The sequence below is a fragment of the Rhinolophus ferrumequinum genome, chromosome 9, assembly GCF_004115265.2.
Source record: "Rhinolophus ferrumequinum isolate MPI-CBG mRhiFer1 chromosome 9, mRhiFer1_v1.p, whole genome shotgun sequence".
NCBI classification, from domain to species: Eukaryota; Metazoa; Chordata; class Mammalia; order Chiroptera; family Rhinolophidae; genus Rhinolophus; species Rhinolophus ferrumequinum.
The window spans coordinates 56,079,750-56,092,125 of record NC_046292.1 but is presented as its reverse complement, the minus strand read 5'-3'; the positions used below and the strand labels follow the sequence as shown (position 1 = coordinate 56,092,125).

Genomic DNA, 12,376 nt, shown 5'->3' with positions numbered 1-12,376 from the left:
TTTAATAAAAATGATTGTAAAAAAAATTAATTTTGTAGACCCTGGAATCACTTATTCAGTATTAAACACTAAGCTGACTAACAAAAGCTCAGCAACACCTTTGGCAACAGGATTAACTGGTCAACTACAACAAAAGGCTTTTCTCCAACCTTTAGAATGTAAAATGGGATATTTAAAATGTCTTATATGATAAGGCAAAAAATTAATAAAAGTGAGCCTGAAAGGGGACTGCCAAGGCCTGTATCTCCTCCCCAGGAACAACCCAGGCTCATCCCCTAGAAATAAATCAAAGTGTCCGAACACCTAAAAAGAGGAGACAAGACCCAAAAGGTCTTAGCTGGTTCTTCACACATGCGCATGCTGAAACAAGTCTGTTACTTGTACTCTAGCCTCATTATAATCTGAAAATGAAATGAACATTGAGGCTTGCACCCTCCACCCCCGCTGTGGGTTTTTCTGTATTCATTATGGGTAAGAGCATGCACAGAAAGAAACTATATATAAACAACATATGTCAATCAAATGACTTCCGTCTGTACGTCACAGCTCCCCACTACAAGGAAATTTACCTACCCTTTCTCACATAAGAAAAAGCTACCCTAAAGTTAGGTGTAGTTGTCTGCCCTGGCAACTTCTATGCCAGCGTCTTTCTTCTTGAACAAACGTCCTTGCCCTCATTATTTCAGGCCGATCCTGTGAATTCTTCACCTTTTGCCAACACCCGGTGGTTAATTCAATGACACAACACTGTAATTCTCTCTGTGACAGAGTGCCTGATCCCCCTTAGGTCAGGATCTTCTGTGTAAGCTCAATGCCCATATAATCTCTTACCCCAGAAGCAAGAGCTTCACCTACAGGTTCTGCCAGAACATGCCTTGCAGCTTCACATGCTACATGTCTGCCCAGAAAGGACAGGAAGAGAAACGGGGCCTCCAGAGAGCTATGAAGCAGTGAGTACAGCCGTTTGGGCAGATGGGACACCTGGAAAAGCTATTAACACACAACCAGTAAAAATAAAGCTAAAGGAGGGGGCTATAAGGCCATATCAAAAGTAATACGCCCATTTTGCCAATGAAGCTGCACACAAATGAATATAGATTTGTGTAAGACCTCAGAGCTATCAATGATATAGTTCAAGATATCCCCCAATCCATACACCTTGTTAATTGCAGTGCCAGGAAACTTTGGAAGGTTTTCAGTATTAAATCTCCAGGACGCCTTCTTTTGCATCCCTGTTGATGAACAGGCACAATCATTATTTGCCTTTGAAAGGCAGGACCCTAAAACAAGGGCTACCTTCCAATATTGTTGGACTGTGCTGCCCCAGGGATTTAAAAACTCTCCGGCCATTTTTAATGATATCTTGGCAAGGGCCCTGTGTGCTCTTCAGCTAACTGAAGCAGTCCTATTACAATATGTGGACGACTTGCTGATAGCCAGGCCAACCTTCGAAGTCTGCCAGTCCAATACTATCTTAGTTCTAAATCATCTGGTACGTTGTGGATACAAAGTGTCCCCTCAAAAGGCCCAAGTCTGCAAACAGAAAGTAACTTATTGTTGTCACACAGCAGCATGCCCGTCTGTCCCCTCGTGCTTACCCCTATAAAGAAAGAAGAGTCTGTGAGACTATTCCTTTCAGGGACATTGCTTCACCTTTACGCCATCTCCTTGTTTGGCCCCGAAGGATGGCTGGCTAGCCGATGATGGGTAAGATTCCTCAAGAAAGGAACAATCTAAGACAGGCACAGTTGTGTGGGACCACCAGGAGAATTCACGGGGTTGACAGAGGTAGGCATAGACCCCCACCTTCCCCCCCAGAGGAGAGCTTCTGCCTCTGTGGCTGTATTCCTTCCCACAACCTGCTTGGGAAATGGTAACATCAGTTCTCCAGGTCAGTAAGTTTTCAACATAAAGGTTTTGTCCCCTGGGGAGGTACAAACAATAATTATTTATACATCATGGGACTTTCAACAGGCAAGGGTGATTGGTTTGAACCAGTTTTCTGGTATGGTGTATGAGACTCACAGACCGTAGAAAAAACAATGCTACTTCCTTATATGTGCATCAATAAAAGCCACAAGGTGGCCCGATTGGGGGCTCTCAGTCCTTTGAGGCGGTGAGACCCTTGGCCCCTGTTTCAAAACTTTCTTGATTTCTGTTTCTTTCTTAACCCTTCTCCGCCCCTTCTTGTTCGCTCACTGCCCGTGTTGCGCTGGACACGACAACTTATCTCAGTTTTCAGCTAAGACGAGGTACCAGGAGCCCAACGACTGGCCAAAACAAGCAATAGCACCTATGCAAGTCCCTAAAAATAGGAAGACAACTGTGGGGATTCTTAAATATGGCAGGATATTGTTGCATATGGATCCCAAACCTTGGCCTCATAGCTAGGTCCCTTTATGAATCCTTAAAGGGACTGGATTCTGAACCCCTAGACCGGATGGTCGAATGCCAACAGGCTTTTGACACAATCAAAGAGCAATTATTGTCAGCCCCAGCTCTAGGTTTACCCAACCCCCAGAAGCCATCAAGTGACACGTGCATGAAAAACGGAATAGGGTTAGGAGTCCTTGTCCAAATGCTGGGAGACTTGGCACAACCAATAGCCTACTTCTCCAAAAGGCTTGAAGAACAAACAACACAAAAGGTTGTTTGTCCGCAAGCAGTTACAGCTACTTGTTACATCCTACAAGCAGCAGAAAAATTAACTCTAGGACAGTGAGTGATGGTGTTTATACTACACAAAGTCCTGGCCTTATTAGAACAAAAGGGAGGGTACTAACTAATGGCTGGGCGAATGGGCCAATACCAAGCCATTTTGCTAGACAATCTTAATGTGGCCCTATGAACCACCGTGACATTGAACCCAGCCACCCTGCTACCAGTAGCACCCTGCTAGTAGCGTAGACTCTAGCCTAACACATGACTGTCTGGAAATTCTTGCCTCAGTCTATTCCTGCCGACAGGACCTATGTGACCTGCCACTGACGGAACCTGTATGGGAATTTTACACTGATGGAGCAGCTTCATGAATAAAGGACAATGAAAAGCCACGTATGCTGTGGTGACACTGGACAAGGTAGTTAAATCTCATGCCCTCTGTGGGCACCTCTGTGCAAAAGGCTGAGCTAATTCCTTTTACCAGGACCATGGAATTGTCCCAGGACAAGCAGGAAAATACATACACTGCCTCAAAGTGTGCCTTCAATGGTGGCCCATGCCCACGGTGCTATATGGAGAGGAGATCTCTTGGCCTCAGGAAACAAAAGAGGTTCAATACCCGCCAGAAATCTTAGCCTTGCTAGAAGCTATAAACCTGCCTGACCAAATTGCTATCATGCATTGTTCAGGACATTAGAAGGGTGTCACTCAGGTCGCCCAGGGAAACAGGGCAGCTGATAAAGCAACAAAAGAAGCAGCTCAAGACACCCTAATCTTAGGGGTACTAATACCTCATGCAAATTTATCAGAATTCAAGCCTCAAAATTTAGAAAAAGATGAGGGACATACCCAAGAATGGGAGTTGACAAACAATGACCCCAACTCAACATGGAAAATTAATGCCCATGCATGTTACTTCCTGAGGCCCTAGTGATTCCCATTTAGAGACACCTACAAGAAGGAACTCACTATGGCAGAGATGCATTAATGGGGGTCAGTTAAAGAACAGTGTTCAGCGGATCACTCAAGGATGCCAACTGTGTGCTAAAAACAATCCAAAAAGCTAAACATAATCCTCCTGAAAAGGGGGTACAATATCTTGGGGTATGCCCTAATGAAGACTGGCAGGTTGATTTTACTGAAAAGCCTTGAACCCAGAGAAATTTTAAGTTCTTTCTAGCTTTTGTAGATACTTTCTTAGGGTGGACAGAAGCACACCCCACTCAGACTGAATAGGCTGGTAATGTGGCCAGATGCTTGCTCAAGGAAATTATACCAAGGTTTGGCCTTCCAAGCTCCATCCAAAATGACAATGGGCCACCGTTTATGTCCGAAGTCACCCAAAGGGTTGCAACACCCACCAGAGGAACCACTGCACCCGTTCCACCTGGAGGACAGAGTGCTGCTTAAGACGTGGAAAGAACAGGGACCTGAAAACCAGCCTGCTGAAAAATGGACCGGCCCTTATGATGTGTTGCTGATTACACACACAGCTCTAAAGCTTCCCAGAGTGACGCCCCGGATTCACCACACTCCAGTGAAGCAAGCTCCTTTAGAGAAAATACCCAAGTCCATCAAGTCTGCGTGGACTTGTGCACTCACTGAAAACTTAAAACTATTCATTTAAAAGCAACTAAGACGTACTGGGAAAGTTATAAAAGGTTTGTGATGGAAAAAAAAAAAACCTTAAGAAAATTTATGTATGGTTAAGCTAAATGATTAAGTAAATTTGAATATCAAAAGTAAGCTGGTACAAAATTAGAGTTAAAGCTTTCTCTCTGCTAATAAGACAAAGTTCGTTAGACTGTTGGTCTGCTACTGATACTATGAAAAAGTTTACTGCCTAAAGATTGTGTGTCTTATCAATAATTTCCTGTTTTATATTAGTAGGTCCTTGGTTTCTCCACAACAGTAAGGACTACGTTTTACTAATAATTATATATGAGCTCTGACAATTAAGTTCGCGAACTCATCCTAGAAAAAGTGCTACGTATCTCACTGCTGAATATCACTATGGTCGCCTTTGAAGTACTCCCCTTGGGAAACTATGCATCGACACCAGCACGCCGTCCACCCTTCAAAGCAATTTTGGAACTCTTTTTCTGCAATGGCCATCAGAACTGTCCTTGTATCACCCTTGATGTCCCGAATGTCATCAAAATGTCTTCCTTTCAATGTTTCCTTTATCTTCAGGTAAAGAATGAAGTCACTGGGGGCCAGATCAGGTGAGTAGGGAGGACGTTCCAATACAGTTATTTGTATACTGGCTACACACTCCCTCACAGACACAATGCCATGTGAGCTGGTGCATTGTCGTGATGAAGAGCCCTGAATTGTTGGCAAAAAGTTCAAGTCGTTTTCATCTAACTTTTTCATGCAGCCTTTTCAGCACTTCCAAATAGTAAACTTGGTTAACTTTTGTCCAGTTAGTACAAATTCATAATGAATAATCCCTCTGATATCAAAAAAAAGGTTAGCAACATCATTGCAACAAGTTCGCAAACTTAATTGTCAGACCTCGTAAGCTTCTGTACTCCAGGACTGCTAGAGTTCATGTGCCCTCTCCTTGGCATTAGAGTATAAGCCAGTGTAAGGAAGCTTAGCCTAATGTTTTCCCTAACCTGACAAGATACTATAATGGTTCTGGCCCACTGTTACATCCCTGATAAAGAGTTTCAGATACTAAAAGAAGACCAGGGAATTTGTTTAAATGTCTTTAACAACCGAGACAGGGAAAACGAGAGAAGAAAGGAACAGTGAGCCCGGAGGATGAGGTCAGAGACAGGACAGATTTTTGGCTGCAGCCACCTCAGGGCATCCCAGAAACCTAAGAGACACATCAGGTAAAGAAGCCTGCTTTGGATATAGAAGCCCAGACCACTGGAGTAAGGAGTATCCTAATCCTACAAAAGAAGCCATGCACCTATGAGCAAACTAAAAGGACAATGGGAGAGAGATTGTCCCGTTCTGAAGGGAGCAGGGCCCCACTCCTTCCTCACAAATGGCTGTGGTTGATTGGTGGGCCTGGGGCTCCCAGCGGCTCCCCAGAGGAAAGAGGCTCCACTACAAGGGTGGAGATGCGGGTGACCCTTGACCTGTAATGTAAGCCCGTTAATTTCCTGATTAATATGGGAACCACTTAACTCTGTCTTAACTGCTCACTCTGGACCTATTTCCTCTAAAACCTGCTCAGCTGTGAAGATAAATAGAGCACCAGATTTGGGCTCATTTTACTCAGCCTGTACCTTACCATTGGTCTATACCTTAAAAGAAATGAAAAATGAGCAAATCAGACTCTAAAAAGACTCTGGAAAAGTTCTGTCAGGATATCTCCAAGCTCTGGCTCTAATTGCTGCCCATTGCTTTTGATTCTGACCTTAATTTTGTTATTTTTTTTATGCTATTAACTTGGGAGAGGTTCAGTAGGCACTCAGGAAATATGAGGACTGGCACATTCCCCAGACCAACCGCTCTACACATTGTATGGGACCAAGTTCTGTTAGAAGCATAGAGGGGAAGAGATCCTTTGCAGTTCTCCTGAGCACTCCAACTATTATTGTTGGGCTCCAGAGAGTAAGCAGCTGGGTCCACTTCCCTAGAATCAAACCTCTTTCATTTAAGACTCCACAGGACTCTCCCAGAAGGAAGACAGTGAGCCAACTGAAGACCTTAAACTCTTCAAACAATCTTCAAACAATCAGGTGGATCTCCCAAGGCTGGTTAAGTACTGGTAACAGCTGGAGCTGCACATGATGCCTTTTTCTTGGGCCTTATTTTGGGTCTAGTTTTCCTCTTTCATTTGTGTCCCACCTGGGACGCCCGCTGAATGAATCACCATGATTTTTAGTCTCTTTGGCTCTCTTCTTCCCCAGGCCCTTGGGGGCGGGGAAGGAGTGGGAAAGTAACTTTGTTGTCAATTCTTCTCACACTGCATATCTTTGGCCTTTGTCTTTTGGTGTCATTGTCAGGTTTGTGTCATCCACAACACAGCAGCGTCATCTCCAGGTGGTCATCCGACAGGGTCCCAACCCCAACTCATGCCTCCTGAGGATGACAAGCTATGCCAGCAGCAGCTTGACCAAGCGGCCCAGGGTTTTTTTCCTTTTGCAGTTCCTCCATAGACCCCTCGCCTATAGCAAAGAACTCTGATGACCATAGGTAGCGACCACACCCACTCTCAGCAGGAAGTAGCAAGAACCAACCTCACCTTTTGAGTTTTGGCTAACGTGAGGCGAGCAGCTGGACCTTTTGCATGGTAACATTTTTATATAATTAAAGAGATAAGAAGGAGACAGAGAAGTTATGTTGAAAAACCAGGATACCATCAAAGAAAGGGTAGAACTGAAAAAGAACCAAATATAAATTCTAGAAATAAAAAAGTCATTAAAATATTCTGCAGATGGATTAAGTAGCAGATTAGGCACAAGATCAAAGAACTAGAAAGCTGTCTGAGAAAATTATCTAGAATACAGCATAGCGAGATAAATAATGAAACTGGGGTTGAGGGACATAGAGCAGTAATTCACATTTGATCTGTCGACCAGTGCCAGCCCACAAACTGTTACTGGTTCGTGGTACAGAAAGTCAGAGTAAGTATGTAGAAATTTTTAAACAATTGTTACCGTGCAGAGACGAGGCTGGTGAAGAAAAGCAGATTTTATTCCAAATTGCCAGCATTAGGGAAGACAGTGGACTCCCTGTCACAAAGACTGCCTTCCTCTCTCAATATAGCCAAAAGGTTTTACAGACAACTTCAGGAAAAGGCGCTTCCTAGAGACTACACTGCCCCAGGGTCAGGAGTGAACCCCAAGGGATGTGAGAAACCCCTGCCAAATTACAGGGCCAGGTGTGCACACTGGTCCAAAGTACACAGAACCATTGGAACTGGTTTGCATAGTAAATGCACAATAAACAGAATCATCAAGGTTTGGGGGAGGAAAGGGAAGCAAAGAAAGAAAAAAAAAACTTTCAAAAAGTCCCAAGCCAAACCACAGTCGAATCGAATTACATCACAGGTTTAAATTTCAAAAATATAAGATATAGGGTCACTATTACACAATTTGATATTGTTGTGACATTCTTATATTTAACAAAAATAATGGTCCAATATTGATTGGAAATTAAAAACAAACTGATCTTTCACCACAGACAGTTTGAGAACCACTGACAATGAAACCTGGGAATAAAAATAGAAGGTTTTCACTGTACAACCTATAATTACAGAAGAAGAGAAAAGAGATAATATATCTCTTCGATATTTGATGAGCTAAGAGTTAAAAATTTCCTTGGAAACTCATGAAAGAAATGACTCTTTAGTACTAAAATCTGATACTGAAGAAGACATGGAAAGTAATGTGTATTAAGACATGAAATGAAGTCTTTGATCTGTGATTTATAAACTGTGTGACCTTGGACAAGTTATTTAATCTCTCAGCCTCAGTTTCCTGGTCTTAAATGGAGATTATGCTACTACCAAAACCAGGGTAGCACAGTATCAGGGACACAACAGGCACTCAGTTCTTTAATTAATGTTTTTTTAATTCCCTGAGTGGACAATAGTTAGTGGCAGAGTCTAAAGAAAATCTCTCCTTGAAGCTCATCCTGATAGATCACATTATCTTGTTACCAAACAAGAAATAAATTAGTTCATACTTAAAAGACAATTTTTGAATATTTAGATGAAAATGATTTTTTACATTTGAACAAAGCAAGTACAATATTAAAATTACCTCTACAAGCAGCCTTCCAAAAGTTTTCCTCTCCAGGGCATATTTGGTAGCTTCATCCAAAGCTCTCTGTGCTAGTCCCACAGCACCAGCTGCTACCTAGTATTTTAACATTTTACAAAGCAAAAGTTCATGTTGTCTTTAAAACATATATATAATGGTTATTTGCCCAAGATTCTAAGTTAAGGATTATACAGAGAGATGACCTATAGCTTAAGGCAACAAGGCAACAAGAAAAAGGGGGCTGGAGGTAGAGAAATACAATCATTTAAATTTATATTATTTATGCACTAAAGGTTAACGGAAAGCATTTGTGAAGCACAGGATCACAGACTAAAGGCAAATCATTTCTTCTGTTTAACAAACGAAAGCTTCTTAGAGGAAATATTCCTGCTAAGAAAAGAGGAAATGAGTACATATCAGCAAGAATGACGAAATTATGTGTGAACTGCCTCTGTAAATTTAGCAGCAACTACAGTAATTTTGTATTTGTTAAAATAATTTTTGTAACAGGTAGCAAGAGAGTTGAAAAATTCTAAAAAATAAAAACAGAACCTCTCTCCATCCTTAATAAAAGCAAGTATTAAAAAATATACACCAAGCATACAATGTTAAAATAAAACTACTCAGTGTGATAAATAAAACATTATTAAGTCATATTACTTACTGGAGGTCTGGTTTTATCAAAAGCTCCCATTGCAATTTTGAAACCAGCTCCCTCACCAATTAAAACATTTTCTTTAGGCACTTTCACATCTTCAAAGACAATTCCTCTTGTATCTGAACATCGCTGGCCCATATTTAATTCCTAATTAAGGAAAATGATATATATTAAGGAACATTTTTTGAGCTAGCATAAATTTTGGCTTAAACCATTGCTTTATGACTTTCTATAATTGTCTAAAACAGTGGTCAACAAACTATGGCTAGCAATGCCTGTTTTGTAAAGAAAACTTTACTGGAACACAATCACACATATTTGTTTACATATTGTCTGTGGCTACTTTCTTGTTACCATAGCAGAATTGAGTAGTTGTGACAGAGACCATATAGCCCTCCAAGTCTAAAATATTTACAACCCAGATCTTGACCAAAAAAGAGTATCCACCCCTAGTCTAAAACAATGTTTCACAGACTTTGAAACCAACACTTGTACTAAAGGTCAGCATGTACATATTACCTAGAAAGAAATTTCATTATATGATTGAAGGCTATCCTTCCTTTTTTACTATAAATGTCTGGAAAAGCATTTAGGAAACAATCTGATTCGGGAAGTTTAATTTTTGCTTACCTAATACAGTTAGCTAGTAAAGTTATGTACTAGGTAAAAGTTGAATTTATTTTCTCTCAACTCTTAAAATTAGGTTAACTGAGGTAGAATTTACATATAGAAAAATTCACCCTTTTTACATATACATTTCTAATACTTTTAACAAATGTTTATGTGTAACCACCACCACAGTCAAGATACAGAATATTATAGCACCCTAAAAAGTTCTCTTGTACCCATTTTTAGTTAATTCCCTACTCTACTCCCAACTCCAAGCAACCACTTATCTAATTTCTGTCCATGTAATTTTTCCTTTTCCAGAATGTCATATAAGTGGAATAAGATCAGCCTTCTGTGTCTCACTTTTACTGCTGAGTATCCATTATCCATTTACCAGTTGATGGGCCCTCCACCCCTAAGTTCTTAGCAATTATATAAGCATTCATGTACAGGTTTTTATTTTTTTATTTTTTCATTTTTCTTGGAAAAATACCCAGGAGTCCTAGGTATGGTGTAAATGTTTAACTTTGTAAGAAACTGCCAAAGTAGCTACATTCCCTTGAAATTATTCAAACCAACAGGAAGCGTTGTGGTAGTAATAATGAATACCTACATATACCCTTCACTCATTGTCAACATTTTGCTTTATTTCTGTCTTGTGTTATGTATATAACTACTAGCATTATTTGCTGAATTATTTGAGAGGAAGTTGCAGACATCGTGACCCTTCTCCTTACGGGGAAAAAAAAAATGTTTATCTCATTTTTAATAAGGAGTGTGAGAAGGGGCTATGAAAACATAGAGCTGTAAATGAATTCTTTAATTTGCATGCTTTAATATTAACAGTCTGCTTCCAGGCTTGAAGACAAGGTGACAATACTGTATAGTATGACACAAAAAGAAACCAACATCTCTTTATTTTGTCTTTATAAGTCAATAAATTCTGGTACCTTAGACCCTCACTCAGATACAGTGAGAAAACTGTTTATGAAAACACTGTTTATCCTGTTTCTCAGACTCACCCCAAACATCTGAACATTTACAACTTAAAAGCTTCCTGGACTTCTTAAGCCATATAATTTCTAAACCACAAACATTTGAAAAACATCAAATTTCACAAATTTGTAAAGGTGTCTGAAATTAAAAAAAAAAGATTTACGGAAGTTTATATACAATATAATTATCAGTCTCTCACTAGAAAGTCAGTTCCCCAAGCGCAGGGATTTAACGTCTGTTTTGATACATTCACTCTCCCCAATACCTAGAATAGTATCTAGCATATAGTAGGAACTAAATAATAAATATTTACTGAATTAGAGATTATTTTTTTTAATTGTATGTATTTGTTTTTTAAATTGTGGTAAAATGTATATAACATAAAATTACCATTTTAAAAAAAAGTTTCTTGGGGTGACAATTGTTAGTAAAGTTACATAGGTAAATTAACCATTTTTAAGTTTAGTGACATTAAGTATTTTCACACTTTGTACCACCATCACCACATTCATCTCCCGAACTTTTTTCGTCTTCCTTTTCATCTCTGTACCCATTAAACAACTCCTCATTCCCTTTTCCCCAAGGCCCTGGCAAACACCATTCAACTTTCTGCCTCTACACAATTTATTTTTCTTTAATGGCACTGACATTTTTAAAAAGTACAGTCCAGTTATTTTGTAGAATGCCCCTCAATTTGAGTTATCCGTCATCTCTTCATGATTAGATCCAGGTTAAATATCTTTGGCAGGAATATCTCAGAGTATCAGGAGGCACGAGGTGTCATTAGTGTTAGGTCTCTGAATGTTAGGTCTCAGAGACCTTGACTTATAGACAGAGCCATGTCTGCAAGAAAACAACAAAATGTCTGTTGGCCTGCACCTGAGACAAGAGCCAAACTTGAGATAACAGAAAACGCCACAAAACAGCTACTGACTACAGGCAGTCAGCATTTTCTGTTCAAACAATGCTACCCTGTCAGCATAGCCCCTATAAAATCCTCCTCACCCTCTTCCTCCGGGCTGCAATCTCTAGATTCAGCCCCGGGCTATAGCCATCTTTTGCTCAGCCCGATAGATTTTTCTCTTACAATAAAAATTTTCTTAATTCGCCTGACCATGTATATGCCTTGATCGGCTGACCTATCAATTAGCGGTCAAGTTAACTTTTTTTTATTTTTTAATGGATAGTGTAGGAAATGTATATATATATACATATACATATATATGTGTATATATGTATATATATATGTGTGTGTGTGTATATATGTATATATATGTATATATACACACACACATATATATTTAATTGGGGAATATTGGGGAACAGTGTGTTTCTCCAGGGCCCATCAGCTCCAAGTCGGTGTCCTTCAATCTAGTTGTGGAGGGCGCAGCTGAGCTCCAAGTCCAGTTACCGTTTTCAATCTGTAGTTGTAGGGGGCGCAGCCCACCATCCCATGCGGGAATTGAACCAGCAACCATGTCTTTGAGAGCTCGCACTCTAACTAGCTGAGCCATCAGGCCACCTATCGTCAAGTTAACCTTGATTACTTTGTTGAGCGGGTGCACACCAGGTTTCTCCACTGCAAACTTACCCTATTCTCTTTGCATTGATTATGTAATCCATGGGGCGATTCTTTGAGACTGTGTGATACATGTTCTTAGAAAAGTCACAGAACCCTGCCAATCTGTGAAATGGGGACAGCGACACCTTAAACTCATATTAG

At 40.4% G+C, this 12,376-nt stretch overlaps 1 protein-coding gene across 1 annotated transcript in view; it reads right to left on the bottom strand.

Moving 5' to 3' along the window:
• ACADM (acyl-CoA dehydrogenase medium chain) overlaps nucleotides 1-12,376 on the bottom strand; it is a 32,417-nt gene that overhangs the window by 6,695 nt on the left and 13,346 nt on the right. The window contains exons 9-10 of the mRNA XM_033114417.1: nucleotides 9,055-9,195; nucleotides 8,391-8,486 (exon numbers count right to left, since the gene is read on the bottom strand). Coding sequence (XP_032970308.1) covers nucleotides 8,391-8,486; nucleotides 9,055-9,195 — 237 coding nt within the window. The remainder of the gene's footprint in view (nucleotides 1-8,390; nucleotides 8,487-9,054; nucleotides 9,196-12,376) is intronic.